At 35.1% G+C, this 16,920-nt stretch overlaps 1 protein-coding gene across 1 annotated transcript in view; it reads left to right on the forward strand.

Annotated features, from left to right (window-relative positions):
- The first annotated feature begins 13,146 nt into the window (after positions 1 to 13,146).
- The window catches only part of LOC118185604 (protein Skeletor, isoforms B/C-like), a 124,423-nt gene continuing 120,649 nt past the window's right edge, over positions 13,147 to 16,920 (forward strand). The window contains exon 1 of the mRNA XM_085812491.1: positions 13,147 to 13,187. Coding sequence (XP_085668617.1) covers positions 13,147 to 13,187 — 41 coding nt within the window. The remainder of the gene's footprint in view (positions 13,188 to 16,920) is intronic.

Consider the following 16,920-nt stretch of genomic DNA (forward strand, 5'->3'; position numbering starts at 1 on the left):
TGTACTGAAAACCATGATAAACAATAACATAAAATAATCAAACTGTACTAAAGTAAAAGCTGAGAAGTTGAATAACCCGATTGTCATATGTATAGGCCTTTATCTTTTAAAATTTTCTATTAATTTAATAACATTGTCAAATGTATAAGCCATTATCTTTTTGATTTCATCATAAGCGCCTCACGCTTTTATTATTCGCGATGTAAAATTCTGGATCAATTCTGTAAAGAATCATTTAGTCTATAATTCCCATTAAACTATATGATAAATTACTTTTCACCTTTTAGTATGTTAATTATCATATCGAATTTAAATAAAAGCTTTTTGTGTAAAATCTTTTTTTAATTGTATTTAGCGATAGATAATGCACGCTTTCCATAAATGCTTCCAATAACTTATTAAGAGAATAGTTTGTGTTGCATATTCGGGCACCATTCGATTTGCATTAGACATTTTAAATGGTCCTCCATTCAATTGTCCTGGAAGAGCTATATGAAAATATTTAATTTTTTTCGTGGCAACGACATTATTCAGCTCTATGTCTGGTTACTATGGAAATGCGGGCACTGATCTGCTGCAATATTTCAGAATAGCGTGGTAAAACCTCATCTGACCCCGAAAACGCGAAGCATATAAATAGTAGGATGAATTTTTATTTAAATATATCATGTCTCTTTTGAGACTTTTGCTGTAATTTTTATTGCTCTTCGTTTAAAACAAAGACCTTAAGAATGGAAACTTCCATTGTTGGTTAGTTAATTAATGTAAGACTAACATTTATTTATGTTTGTGATCTTTAAAAATTACATTCATAGTCTCAGTTTCCCATCGCTGTTTCCTTTTTCCCTTTTTCTTTTAATTGTTCTCAGTAAATATCACACATTTACTCATGAGGTGAAATTGCTCTTCATGACGCAAATAATTTTATATTCAGTCAAATGATTCAACATTATGACCAACATGTAACTACATTTTATTTTGCAGTCACATATAACACAAAATAAGGTAAGCACGCTTCAGATTTCGTTGCAGTATCTCCATTATCTCAGAATTATTAAAGAAATGATAGATTCGGTAGCAAATGGGACATTTTATATGAAATCATATGATTCCGGCAAGGGCATTGCATATTTTTCACTTCTCCTGCTTCAAAAAATCTAATGACAGGCGGCGCTCGAACTAAAAGGTGGTGTACGGTAATTCGTTACCACCAGGATTCGGCGATTGGATCCTCTAATTCCCAGTCGCCTTTAAAAGGAGGAGTAAATAAGGTATTTTCTCGCTCCTTTCTGCATGCCTTCGTGGTATAAATGGAAGCATACTCGACGTATATTTGAGAGGTCCAGGGTTCGAGTCCCGGCGAATGTATTGTACATTTTTTACCTCTCCTGTTTAAAAATACTCTAATGACTATACAAGTGTACCTTTCTATTAAGAAACGAAAATACTCTTAAGAACCTCGTCATTTCTTATATAATAATAAAATAAGTTAAAGCTTGCTTTGGCGAACTAAGAATGTAGTGTGCAACCTCGTTTCTAAACTGCTAATTATAAGTATGTAAATGTGTGAAACGTTCTATGTCTGAAACTTCTGAACAGTGAATGTGTCCATTCTCTGGACTTGTATTACTTCAATATATTTGTTATTTTATGAATTACACTTGAATGTAGATCTGTTTTAGAGTTCCAGACTGCATATCAGTGAAGGAAAAACTACCCTCATAATTTTCAAGTCACCACTTAAATTTATACATATAATATATATAGTATATACATGATGGCAGTGATTGTTCAGTTGACTAGATCTTTTTTCTATATGCATACTAACAAGAAGCTAGTGGATTCACAGACAGTTCACTTAATCGCAAATTGCCAATTAGCTTAACATTACTTGTGGTTTTCCCCATGTGCAACGTGTATACGAGTCAGTTTCCCTTAGAAAGTCCTCCACGAAGGCATCCCTTCCCTTAGGGAGATGCCCACCAGCGGCCGGGCGTAAAGTCGCTGAACACTGGTAGTTCGGTCTGAGGTTCGAATCCCGCGAACGGGCTGGCTGCATGGGCGTTTTCGTGGTTTTCCCCATGTGTAACGTGTATACGAGCCAGTTTCCCTTAGAAAGTCCTCCACGAAGGCATCCTTTCCCTTAGGCAGATAACCCTCGTGTGCTTTGCCATAATTAAATACACCAACACCAACCCTTAGGCAGATAACCCTCGAGGCTTTGCCATAATCACGCACTTAACATTACTTACATGATTTAAAGGTGAACAGCTACTAAGAAGAAAGATATTTATTTATTGCATTTAATCTGGTATCACACTAGCTGTCTCTTTAAGTATTTTTACAATCTGTCGATTCATGGATCTCTTCAATAATTGTCTCCAGATGAGCAGAAAAAATTGATGTTTATTGCAAAAGTAACAGCACTCGACAAAAGTATTTCAAGAAAACCGTAGAAATAAAGGCAAATTCTTCTTAAAATTACAAAAAATATTGCAGATTACCGAAATCACTCGCACTGTAAACTCATATATGAAATTCGCTGGGATAATTCTTTAATATCCGAAGTAAATCAAAGCTAAAATGACACCTGTCTATTGGAGCAATATTTATATATAATTGGCCCGGCCTTCTGGAAGCTTCGGGAAAAAAAGCCGCTTCTAGAGCTTCAAAAAAGAATGTTATAGAAACTTTCGAAAAATAGGTATATTAGCTAAAAATCGCCAAGTGCAACAAACTTATCATCAAGGACCATCAGGAGATTTTCTATTACCTTGGATTCTAGTGGAATTGTTTTCATAGCTTAAACGTTGTTGGATTCAGATTCACAAGATCTATAGTTTCATACAAGAAATAAGCAAGTAAAAATGTAGTAACATGACCACAAATTCATTCGCGCAAAAATAAATTCTAAATTTATTACATCTTCGTTGTCTGTCACTTAATGGCCAACGATGCATTTTGAACTAGCTGAATAAAGAACATACGTTACAATGTAAAGTATAGCAACACCGGCAATCTAGTTAAATGGAAATATTGACCTTACCTAGCAGCACTGATTAACTTTCCACAGTCTGATAATCGTAAATTGCTATTAAAATGTGCAATATAATCATTATATTGTTTGAAAGCGGAAATTTAGCAATTCCTTCTTAATACACGAAGTTCCTCAGATTACTCTGATGTTAAACTCTAACTCGTAGTTCAGCTAATCGCTTTGTCTCAAATCTCATTCTCAACTGTTTCAGCCCACCAGCGGCCGAGCGGTAAAGTCGCTGAACACTGGTAGTTCGGTCCGAGGTTCGAATCCCGCGAACGGGCTGGCAGCATGGGCGTTTTCGTGGTTTTCCCCATGTGTAACGTGTATACGAGCCAGTTTCCCTTAGAAAGTCCTCCACGAAGGCATCCCTCCCCTTAGGCAGATAGCCCTCGAGGCTTTGCCATAATCACACACACACACACACACACACAACTGTTTCACAACTGATATACTACTAAACTTCGTGACCCTCCGATCCGGTGAGCTATCGCCTAATGCACCAAGGCTTTTAGGCATGAAATTGCCTGTATATCGAGTTCTAATTGGGCTATTTTTAGAATTCCAGCTGTTGCACTCAGAATTAAACGATCTACATTTCCATGTGGAATAATATTATGTATATTACTATGTAGTATAGTAATGTATGTGGCATGTGTATGCATGACTATTTATCTAGTGTTTGTATTTCTATGTAGATTATCTACAATTCTAAGTAGTATTCTATGGTTCTAAGTAGTATTGTAAGATGTATTCTAGCATCTACAATTCTACGTAGCATGATTTCTATGTATTCAAACAAATAACACTTAAATGCAAGACATGTGGCTCTAATTACAATAAACCATAAAATTACTATTATAAAAACGGTAACTAAATAAAATAATACAGTATATTACAACGCCACAGAAAATCAAATATGCAATCAAAAAAGTTAAAATATGTACCAATATTTATAAAAGTATTAATCATTAAAAATTATTATTTTTATGCGTGTTAGCTTCATTTAAACGCATGACGTCAACATTGAAGACTTCAGAAAGAAAAGTCTCTTTCTACTTTTTCAGTTTCTTTACGAAGACATTTAAATACTAAATTTATAGGGTTGCTATTGTAATTGAAAGCTAAAATCTTGCATACCCTGCTACACAAATAGCGAGTTATCGCTACATCTTAAACAGCTCATGTAGTATAGATGAAGGGTAAAACAATATTTTTAAAAAACTTTTATCTCAGTATAACAGAACAGGGGGAACTTGTGTTACAGAAAAACTTTCTGCCATTTGTGGATCTTTAAATTAACATAACAGGCAGTTCAAATTAAATGTTGAAAACTTAGTCTAAGCTTACACATTAAACAGTAAAAATAAGCTGGTTCAGGTAAAAAAGTGAAAATAAGCTGGAAGCAATTAAAAGCATAGGCTAGCAAGATTTCTAAAGACGAAATATCACTTTTTACCAAAGCTGCCGCAAAACACTAATAGCAAGATATGAGAATAAATATATATAAAATAATCTTATATAAAGAGTCAAACCTCAGCTTAAATACACACAAAGTTAATTTGCATTCTGGGGAGGAATACTCAAAAGAGAAGTTATAGTTAAGACTTAAATCATAATAATGGGTTAACTAACATAATGTACTTTACAAATTGTACCCTAATAGTTTTAAATAATGAATGCAATTAATTAAATGTGGAGTTCTGCATAAATATTGTCATTTATACAAGGTAAATTATTAGAATCACGATATTTGGCAACTTCTTCCTTAAATATTCCTTCTTTAAATGAATAAAACAATTTAATGGTCGGCGCGCGGGACTGTGTATCGGAAATTCTAAAGATATGCTCATTTTGAAATTATTTAGCAATACTGCTGTTAAACTGAATTTTATGGTTTAAATGCCGAGGACATGTTATTCAGTAAATAAAGGTAACACATAAAAAGTTGAAAAAACGCCAGTTTGGGCGTAATGTAAAATCTGAAAGCTTTCAGATTTTTTTTTAAAATTTATTATAATTTTTACTTCTCATAACAGAATGACCTAAATTGATGCGGATGTTTAAATACAGTTATTTCTGCTCATGTGACTAGCATATACTGCGGTATAATTTTTGTTTTACTACATTGCTAAGAGTGAAGAACTTAGCAAATTATTTTCTTTATATTATGCTCCTTTATTTAAAAAAAAAAAAAAGAAAAAAAAAAAAAGAAAAAAAAAGAAAAGAAAAAAAGATAGAAATTCGAGTCAGCCTGTCCCTAAAATTTATGCTAAGGATGGAAAGATGCTGTTTCTGATGGCACAGTTTGAAGGTGTTTTGAGAAGCCTGGATATTTCAGCCTGAAAGATGATGCCCGCCCATTCTGGACGACCATCTTCTGTAACCAAGGACTTATTGAAGAAGTTAGGCTAAATATCCTGGTTAAGGAATTATACGACGGACTAAATATTCCAAAAATGTCAGCACATGACCATTTGAAGAAGGCTGGGTACAAGATGATACCATGTATGGGTGTCTTATATTTTAACAGAGCAATAGGCTTGCTCGTGTTGTAAGGATCTTAAGTTTTACTAACGTTTATTTTATTTTAAATCTTTACTCACTTCTTATTTTCTACTTCCGGCCAGAATTAAAAGCTTTAACTTATTTATGCAAATTTGTCTTGCGAACGCCAAGTACTTAAGTTGTGGCTTTTTGCCAAGCAAGAGAGAGGAAGGAGTGATTAGGAGCAGGCCGCTTGCCATAGCAGTTTTACTCGGTTGCTGGTTGCCTTCAAGGCCAGAGGTTTAATACTCTTAATAATTTTAAACGTATCGTAGTGTTAACAGTTCTCTGTACTACATACGGCCTTTCTGTTAATATACGGCCAATCTTCAAGTAGGCACTTGTTTATTAATCCAAAGTTAGCTTAGTTAGAGTTTAGTTAATATTTTTATATTCTTACGTTCAGACCACAAGTGGTGGGTCTCTGTATTCCGAAGTCCGGAAATCATTGTAAAGAGAGAAAAATAAAGGGTTTCGTATACCCTTCTTGTGTGTATTGTCTACTTCCCACATTTATTGAACATAGCTTTAGTAAGCTCCCTGTTCCGAGTCAGGTTATTTAATGTTCCCAAAGCAAGTAAGGGGGAACACTGAACCTGAAAGTGGGGCCCGAACTAAAAGGGTTGTGGATGATGATTCTCCACACCCAGGATTTGGCGACTAGGTCCCCTAAAACCCTAGTCTCCCTTTAAAAAGGGGAGTATATAAGGTATTTCTCCCGCTTTCCAAGCGTCCTTCGTGGTGTAGTGGTTCTGCACGCTGGCCCGGTATTCCAAAGGTCCGTGGTTCGATTCCCGGCGAAGGCGTTGTTAATTTTTCATCTCTCCGGCCTCCAAAAAATATCCTAATGACTCTACAGTGTGTTGGCATGTAAATCTTTGTTAAAAAAATACAGAAGTTCCTTTTTCTAAACCGCTCATTACAGGAGATGAGAAATGGATACTACACAATGATTTTACAGGAAAAAGATGATTGATTAAGCCAAAAGTAGTAACGTCGAGATGGGAACCACAACCCAAGAAATGAATGATTTGCGTACGGTGGGATTACGGGATTACAAAGAAGCTGTGTACTATGATTTGGTGTAACCAAATTACGCAATAAATTCAGAAAAACACAGCTTCCAAATAGCAGTTTTATCGTGACAATGTTCGAACCCACATTTCGATGAATACCAAACAAAATACTCGCTAATATTTTTTGTGTCATCTCTGATATTCATTAGACCTTGCCGTCTCAGACTTTCATCTCTTCAGGTCATTTTAAAATTCTCTGAATGGCCTAAAGTTCCCTTCTTTGGAGACTTTAACAACATGCTGATAATCATTGGGTTCATACCAATGATTTAGCTGCTCGAGAGATGACAAAAAGCCGTAGAATAAAATGTTGTTTATGCGGTTCAACCAAAAGTTTATTTTTTGTACTCCGTCATTTGCATTTTTTATCAAAAACCGCAGAACTTTTCGGATGACCTAATATTTCACAAAATTTCTAATTGTACTTTTTTAAGCTAAATGGAAAAGGAATCATGCTTTTACATGCAGAGCTTGCACATACTTTTTTACGATTAATTTATGGATATGCATGTGTTTTTAAAGCCTATTTCAATTGAAATTCAATATTTTTCTATTAAATCTATGTAACAACTACAAAGAAGTTGCTTTTTTAGCAATAAATGTTTCCTTGTTATAAAAAACAGCACTTGCTATTAAATTGTCCAATGAAATTAACTTTTTCGTTATTGAAATTATATATGTAATAAATAATTTACGCGCTGGAATCTTTTTTTATAGAGGTATTATATAAAAATTATATTTTATTATAAATAAAGAAATTATCTATTTATTATGCTGAAACAATTTCCATAAAAGTTTTACCTTATTCTGAAAAACTCTGGAATCGAAAATTTACGTTTAGAATCATTATTTCAGAAAATAAAGCTTATTTTTGCATTTTAGGACACTGCATATATGGGGTCGCAACGATTTTAGGAATTAGGAGTTTCGGCTTGCATATTTTGTATGTACGTAGTAATCTGAGAATTAGTGATGAAATAAAAACAATTCCAGTATTTCTTAGCAGAGAATTCGTAATCTATCCTCTCTATCTGTACAATGTAAGGAGAGAGAAGATTAACTGAACGTTGTACAATAACATCCAATTACTATGAATCAGAGACGTACTAACTCGTAACTATCAGTTAAATGATATTAACGATAAATCGACTGCAAAATTCATCGCTTTGATTCAAGCAGGGTTATTGTGGTTGTTGTTGTTGTTTGCAATTCTTCTAAGCTATACCGACAGCTGGATCGAATCCATAAATCATGGCCAAGAGATAAGGGTTGCATCTGTGGATGGCTTTTGCTTTGGACATCTTGTACTACTAAACTCTCGAAACGCCTTTTAGCTAGGCAGTATTATAACTGCTCCTGTAACTCCTGGGAATTATTTTGATTTTTGATGTATGGCGCTGGAATCGCGTATTAGATATGACGTGCCTTTTTAGTTCCCAAAACCTCCCACCGCACTTCTTTTTCTAGTTAGTTCGGATTTCATTTAATAAGAACGGATAAATTCCTTTTGATTCCTTTGGTATTTTTTATTGTTGTATTCTTTCAATTCAGTTCGATTATTTCCATTTCACTAAACCCCAATATGATGAACGCTAATTAAAAGATTCCTTAAATTTGTAAAAAAAAATTTCTTCTTCTTTTTAAATAATTTTGATATCAATGTTCGCAATTGCTGAACACCTCCTACGTCACTAAGACGCTATACACTTCCATGCCTTTTCCTGGATTCGAAGCCGGGCTCAAACGATACGGCAATTAACATCGCTGACCACTTACTGATCAAGGTGGCTAAAGAACAGTATATTTATTGATAAAATAAACATTAAGATATATTTGAGAACATATTTTTCATATCTAAAAAATGCAACGTTTTTTGTAAACTTCTCGTATACAATGGTGAGCTAAATCAAGGGCCTAGATTATCTCTCTTGTATTCAGACTTGGAATGGCAAAAGAATAGCCGAAGACAAAACTTCCAGATATACTCGAGTGTTTAATAGTTAGGTCTACAAAATGAAGGACGAAGTGCTACGTTACTCATAAGTGAGTAGTAAATTTGGTTGGAAACAGTTTCGTAAGTTAGATATGGAATCGATGGAACATGTTGTGTACACATTGTCTATAATTAGTCTTAATGCCAAGCAATGCATACATTGCCTAGCATTAAGATTAGTTTCTATATTTAATACGATTGCTTCTTAATACTGATCGGATGAACAGCATATGATGAGGAGCTTTGAAATGATTTGTGCGCCTCGTACTGCAAGTGCTGCGCTTTATTGCATACACGACAAATAACGTCGTGGATACTTCAGCTGCTACGTATTGGGATGTGGAAGAGATGAGAGAATCCGTCTCATACCTTATTGTCCACCAAAGTTTGTTCGAGATTCTGTCGGATACAATATTGCTCAGCTTTTTATAAAAAGAAACTGCATTAAAACTGACATAACACTTTTGCACTGTTGACATTTATGTATAAGATTTCAAATAAAAGCGTTTTGAATAGCATACTTAAATTTTTTTCAATTATAAGAAATGTTTCTCTAATTGTATGAATTTTTTCATATAATCTATTATTATTTGATAATACTGTAAAGCATGCTGCAGTCTTTAATTATTTCTCATTTTTAAATTTATTTTCTTTGAATAAATAAAAATGTCAGTGGTTGACTTCTGTTTTATGGTCTGGGAAATAAAAATCGATTATCACTCTGTAATTGCTCCTAAAACCTAAATTTCACGCCTTATGTGTGTGTCAGAGACACGCGAGAAACACGAGCCATCAAATGCGACGATTCAGGACATTTTGTCACATCAGATGAAAGATAACCATTTACTTTCCTTCCGCTATTTCAACCTCGCTTTTTCGTTCCGTCACGAACATTTTGTCGCAAGAATGACTTTAACCATCTTCCGCGGTTAAGCTGAAAAGATAGCCGCTTTATTCTACTATTAGGTCATAAATGAAGGTTTATGGGTTTTATTGTTTAAAAATATTTTCTGCATCATGCTACTAACCTCTTTCTAAAAGAAAATATTACAGTGGGTTAAAAATATTAAACATTTTTTATACCTTTCTATTTTTTCTCTAATGAAAAGGATTTTATTTGACGCGTTATTTGATTCAAAACCACAGTTATATTTTATGCAGAGTGGCTGAGGTTGTACTTTGGAAAATATGTAAATCATGAGCAAATGCAATTAGCGTTAGGGTATTTATTTTCATCAATGCAAATAATTCATAATATATTAAATGCAACTTATATATGCTGAAGTTCCACTTCAACAGAAAATACCGATTAATTTTTTATTTTATGTGTTTAAATATTATCCAAGTTTTTCGATTTTGATTTTAGTGTGCAAATAATTATTTTTCATATAGATTATATTCCAGCTTGTACAAATATTAAAAAATAAGAAATAAGTCATATATCTAGAGTTTAATTTGGTACAAAGGAACTGATATCTTTGCACTTTATTTCCTTAGAAAGATTCACCATTTTGTATGTATTTTTTCCACGCACTTCTGAAAATAGGGATTAGAAATAAATATAGTTGATTAGATTTGTAACAAATTTGATTAGAGTAAACTTAATGTATATTAATATAAAATGAGGTAATACAACAATAATAATAAATGAGATTTTGTAATTAAGGTTCGCCATTATCTTTGAAAGAGAAATATGTGCTTCTCATGAGCATTTTCAGGCTATAGCTCCCAAATTACGAATGAAATCAAAATGTAGCAGTTCTGTTGTTTTATCCAGAGTAAAGTGTAAAGGTGCAGAGATGAAATTACAGTAGGTACTAATTTTTCATGAATGGTGGAATATATGGAGTGAAAAGTCTTTGAAAACTTCATTAAATCAGTAACCACTCTCAAAAACTGTGTTCTTGGGAAAGATATAACATAAAATATTTCTAAAAGCATATTCGGACACTATATCTGAAAATAAAATGTTATAAATTTCAAAGTGATGAGCTGTTTTAGTGGGATATTATTGGTTGTTTAGTAATTTCTTTTAGAGTGATAACTTAATTTATGTTAATTTCATTTGCCCCCTGCAGCTGATTAAACAAAGTTGAGACTGAAATTTAGAAAAGTAATAGCAAAAAAGAGGCTACTCTATCTGTGCATATTGCTAAAAAGGCCATTATTTTTTATGTTATCCTTCCACATGTGTTAATCAGATAATAACACCTTCATATAAACATAATGCAGCTGTCACTGACCACGAATTCGTGAATAACCTTAGCTCTGAAAATTGTTTAAATGGAATGAGTTCGGAGGGCAACGGTTGTTCCAAATCGAAGTATTGATTCGAAGGTCGTTGGTTCAAATCTATTAGAAGGCGAAGAAACTTTTCTAACCTATTGGAAGTTTTAATGCTTGAAATTTTCAACCAGTATATTATAAGCAATGATAAATTCAAACCAACTAGGAGTTCATTTGTAACGTAGCACAGAGTGGATTTGAAATATATTTCCTGTACGAATAGAATCCAAAGTGACGCTTTTATACCAAATTTCTGAAATCAAACTGTAATTTAATTCTGAAAATTCATTTGAATATTTTTTTCGAAGCTTTTTGCCACATGAAAATCATTTATATAAAAATTATGTCCAATGTATCCTGGATCATTATGTCTGCGAATGTAATTTCAAAGCTACCTTTCATCTTAAGAAATTAGCTTCCGACTACCAGTCCACGCGCTGTGCAGCCGAGCAACATTAACGAAAATTGGCATTTCTAAATACATTCGAATCCAAAAGTACAGTCATCTCGAAAAATATATGATTTATCATATATTTGCAAAGCTAAATCATAAATTACTTCTTTGCTCTCTAAAATTGAAATGTCCTATATTTACCAAGGCTTTTTTTTCACAGTCTTTGTTTTTTTTTTTTTTTACTATATGCTCGTTGATACTACTTTACTATATGCTATGCTATGTTTTTACTATATGCTATGATATACGATATTTTTCGCGATTACAAGATTTCCTTTACTTCGTACAAGGAAGTAAAAATAATCGATGTTGAAAATATTTTTGTCTGTGATCAGACTTGCCTCGACAATATTGCTGCATTCAGAATGATCGATATGTATAGTTCTAAAGCTCTTATTACACTTAAAAATTCAAATATTTTGGAAAAACATCTCTATCATTCAATTTTTGAGTTCCGTCAAATGATGTAAAACAGTGCATTTTCGCAGATCAATATGATTACTGTATGAAGAAAATAGTTGCAGAGATGAAGTTTTGACATGAGCAGGCTGATTAATTGACTGAAAGACATAAAATCATTCAACTTTTCGCGGAAGGAAGAAAACATTTGAGGCTTTTTTCTTTTAGCCTGGTAGAAAATTGCTTGAAACGATTGTTTGTTCCAAAATAATGGATGTTTGATTACGCTTTTAGTTTTTAAACTAACATATTTCCTACCTACATGCAATATTTCGAGTCAACCCTTAGACCAGCGTTTGTGCGATTGAGTTACAAAAAAAATTCATACCCAAAAATTCATACCCAAAAATTCGTCTTTGCTTGTAGTATTGTTACATGCGTACGTGTTCTTAATAGATTAAATACACACAGAACAAATGATAGCCTGATGAAATTTATTTTTCCAAAAACACAATACAGCTATAGAACTTTCCACACAAAACGTATTCGTACAGTTCTTCTCAGTATGATAGAGCACAATCAATAATTACCACTTCAAACTCCACCACAGAATGGTGAACAATATAAAAAGCATCATACACGTAAGTTCGCCCAGTGATCTCTCAGTACTTTCAGTATTCTTAAAAAACTCAATAAACTCTGAATGAGCTCTCACAAAAATCTGAACTAAATTAAATTGAAGCTTTATTCAGTCTTATACAGGGTGATTCGCTACCAGACAAACAAACTTACAGGGTGTGTAGGGGGCACAGAGACGACTCGGAATCACACAGGAATGCAGGGTCGCAAATGCCGTATTTGCGAGCTATGGTGCAAAGAAGGAAAGAAAAAGAACAGCAACACGTTAATGGGACAGGAAACATTTTATTGAACGGCTGCATTACAACAGGTGTTCGAAATTATAACCAGAAGTCGTCTGGCAGGCCTACAGTAGCGCTGCATGGAATTTCTTACGTTCTGGGAGATTTCTGCAATGTCACATATCCTCCCGGCAGCTAAAGATGTTCGAGCGACGACGTCTTCAACTGAAAGAACGGGCGTTTTGTTTACCAAACTCTTCATGTGACTCTGGAAGAAGAAGCCCGTGCATTATAGGTCCGGTGATCGGACAGGCCAATGAATCGGGCTACCACGATCTATCCACCGCTGTCCAAAGGTTACGTCTAGGTGTCAGCGGACGCCAGTCGTGTAATGTGAAGGAGCCTCGTCATGATGGTAGATGGAGCGGTGCAACGACGGAGGAACATATGCTGCGTCAAGAAGTTCGAGGAGAATAGTTGCAAGAAGTTTAGGTATGCCCTATCGTCCAAAGGACTGGGTAGAAGAAACAGTACAGTGAGATAGTCTCCATGAATGCAAGCCCAAACATTGACCGAGAAACTCTCTTAACTTGTACGTGGTTGCATACGATGAGGATTCTCCAAACCCACACATGGGCGTTATGCTGATTGAAGTACACTTCATGCGTGAACAATACGAACGGAGCAAATGCGCTGTCTTCAGCACTCTGCCGCAGGAACCATGTAGCAAATGTCCTCCGGAGTGGATAATCCTCAAGCTCTAATAATTGGCGCGATGAAGATGGTACACGTTCATTTGGTTTGCTGCGAGTGTCCTGCGGATAATGGATTGAGATAAACTATTTGGGTTATCGCTCGAGTATTCATACCTCAATTGTCTTCTACCAGACATAAGACCGCCCCTTCAATGTCAGGTGTTCCCGTCGTTCGCTGTCGATTAATTGTAGCTCTCGTGAAATAACCAATCTCACGTAAACTTCTGTTTACACTTGCGAAGGTCGTACGATGTGGAGCACGCCTTTTCGGGTAACGTTCCTGGTACAGCCGCCCAGCGGCGTTTTGCCCGTTACAATCTGCAGCTCCATACTGTTGTCTAGTCACGACACCAATGTTCTGTTTCTATACTTTGCCGTGAGAATCAGGGCACCAATGCTGTGTTACTACTTCCTCTTAGGGAGGAAACTAATGCAGAAACAGACAGGTAAAACCGTAACTAACTAAATATCAACTGAGAACTAAACTATTAAGAGTTAGCTAATTACCACACTTTTAGTGATCATATAAGTGAAATTTTAGTGCATTGCGTTGTGAAAATGCATCCGGGACCGCGCTGTGAGAGGATCGAATAAACAAGATGTAAATCAATCTATATATATATATATATGAGAAAAACACATAAAAGATATAAAGAAAACATAAGTAATAGGTTTCCAGATTAAATACAAGTTTATTCAAATTTCTCAACAATTAAAATTAAATCTTATCCTAATCAGAGACTCAAATTTCTTATTTTTGTTACAGTTCAATTTTCTTATTTTAGACAGGCGAATTCTTAAATTGATCATTTTCTTTTGTTACATTTAAATCCATGATTTTCAAATCTATTACATGACTCTTTTAATTTAACAGGTACCCGTGCAGTAATTTCTAAGAAGTTAAAGGAAACATATTATCTGCAATTCAACATCTGTTCTAAGGAAGATGACACAAACAAATTATATTATTACATCCTATTTTATATGAGACTTTAAGGTTTGTCTCGGTAAATTAAGAAGGGGAAAAAGGGAGGCAATTTAGTCCTTTGGAATTAATTTAAAGATTCAATTTAAAGTAAAGTTCCAATTCCCAAAAGTTCATAGGAAAATTGATAACAAAACAAAACTTATCTATTATGTAGACGACTTGAAACGCACCCGGAAATGTTTCGGGCTGGCCTTACATCCTAGGAGAAATCAGGGATAAATAGTCCTCCTTAAGTTCTGGGAGTAATACATTCCGTAAGGGGAACACTGACGTCTAATAAGTCTCACGTTTTTCAGGATTCACTGACCGAAATATAGTAGAACGCCGCCTCCATCATTTTTCAGCAACACATCTGCAAGTTCAGCATCGAAGAAAATTTGCCACTGGAACAAGCACCCGAGCAGAATCTTCAAAGTTCGCTGGCCGTCTGTCGAGGATAGAATCTCACATTGACGTGGTGGAACTTGGCCGATAAATGTTAGGAATTTAATACACGCTGGAGGAAACTTCCTTATTTTTAAGATACTTGAGAAAGTCCTCATCATCCCTGGTTTTTCCGATAGCCAGTCGGCGGCCGGATAGCATAACTGCCGTTCTCCGCCGGAAGCACAATCTCACGACTTAAATTACATCTCCTCCTTTCTATCCCTCAACCCAAGAGCAAGTTTCAAAAGTAACGTCCAAAGAGTAAGTCTAAGAAGTAAGTGATTCAAACTCAACTTTCTTCGTCTCCTTCACAGACGCGGACTCCTACAATGGCTTCAATTATCGCCCCCTTAATTTGGGCAAAATTTGCTTTTCAACCCCTGAATGAGGAAATAAGGGTGATCGCGCATACGCGCCCTTCTTCAGTTAGCCAACAACCGGACCCTCGATCGCCAAAACCTGAATTACTTATATCGAAGGTTAAGTGGCAACCTCTGACCCTTTTGACACGTACTACTTCCTGTCCTAAGGTCAATTGCACAATGAAATTTCTTCTAGAACATTCTAAAGGACAAAGCGCGCGAAATCATGACTTAGCAAAATCGTCTCCTTTCCCTGCTTCTTTTCACAATGAATCAAGGCTTGGACAAAAATTGCAAATAAAGAAAAATAAATAATATTCTTTGAAACTAAATAATATTCCCAGAAGCATCTGTTTTTCCCCAAAATTAAAGCATTAGAATAAATAATTCAGAATCAAATAAAATCAAGATTTTCTTAAATCAGAAAATCATTCACCTAGTTTTTATAACGCGATCAGAGAATTATCTACACAACAATACATGATCAGCATGTCGACCAGTTCATCGTATGAATACAAGTTCATCCCACTACCTCGGGAAACGGATTGCAAATGACGACTTCCAGCAGGATCGCTGTTCACGCAACCTTAACTTTAACGCCATCTACAGTAAGACTGCCAAGAAGAATCTTCCAGAACGTAAGGAATGCAGCGCCGGTGTCAGGCGTGCCTGACGACTTCTGGTCGTTATTTTGAACACTTATTGTAGTACTATAAGGTATTTCTCCCATTTCCCTAGTGTGCCTTCGTGGTGTAACGGTAGCACGCTGGGCGGTATTCCAGAAGTCCTTGGTTCGATTCCCGGCGAATGCGTTGTTAATTTTTCATCTCTCCGGCCTCCAAAAAATATCCTAATGTCTCTACAGTACAACCTTTCAATAAAATGTTTTCTGTCACATTAATGTGTTACTGTCCCTGTTCTTTTTCTCTACTTCTTTGCACAATAGCTCGCAACTACAACGTTTGCGACCCTGCATTCCTACGTGATTCCGAGTCGTATCTGTACCCCATACACACCCTCCAAGTTTGTCGGTCGGGTAGGGAGTCACCCTGTATGGTTTTCCCTCGTTTGCCAAAAAATTTCTAGTAACTTCGATTTCTCTAAATTGGTGGAAAGCGTATACAGTTACTGTTACTGTTATCTAAGCACCGCACCAATTTGTTATACAGGGATCGAATCAAAATGTCGCCAAATGATCACCAAGCTTGAAGATTTGGGGTCAAATTTAGCGACAAAAATTAGTCGCCAATATCATTGCCAGCTTGTCCTTATCTCGCCAATTTGGCGAGAGAGCCATTTACTTTAATGTTAAATGGACTTACCCATGTAATCTTATTTTTCTGGCTGTCCTTTGTATTTTTGAAGCCTTTTATATTACATCATACAAGAGATACTACAATTTACATATAATTTCACTAAAATTATTTATATATCTACGAAATTCGTAACAGTATGTCTATATCTTCAAATATGCACTTTAAGTGCACACTTATTATCCGTGCTCTTACACATTAAATTTATACTACGGCCTTTGCATGCACTGTACCATATATTAAAATGCATTGGGGGAATATATATAGTTCTGACCGATATACAAATATTGTAAAAGAAAAGATAATTGAAGAGGCGACAGAGTCTCATTTCTCATATGCGGAAGGAAGACAAAATTTGCTAAGAAGTTTCTTTAGCATTCGTGAAGAGACGCTGTCACTGATTCTGCAAGAAAGCAACTTCCTA

Source organism: Stegodyphus dumicola, chromosome 3 (assembly GCF_044657685.1).
Source record: "Stegodyphus dumicola isolate Sdum_Otavi_A_Nest chromosome 3, ASM4465768v1".
NCBI lineage: Eukaryota > Metazoa > Arthropoda > Arachnida > Araneae > Eresidae > Stegodyphus > Stegodyphus dumicola.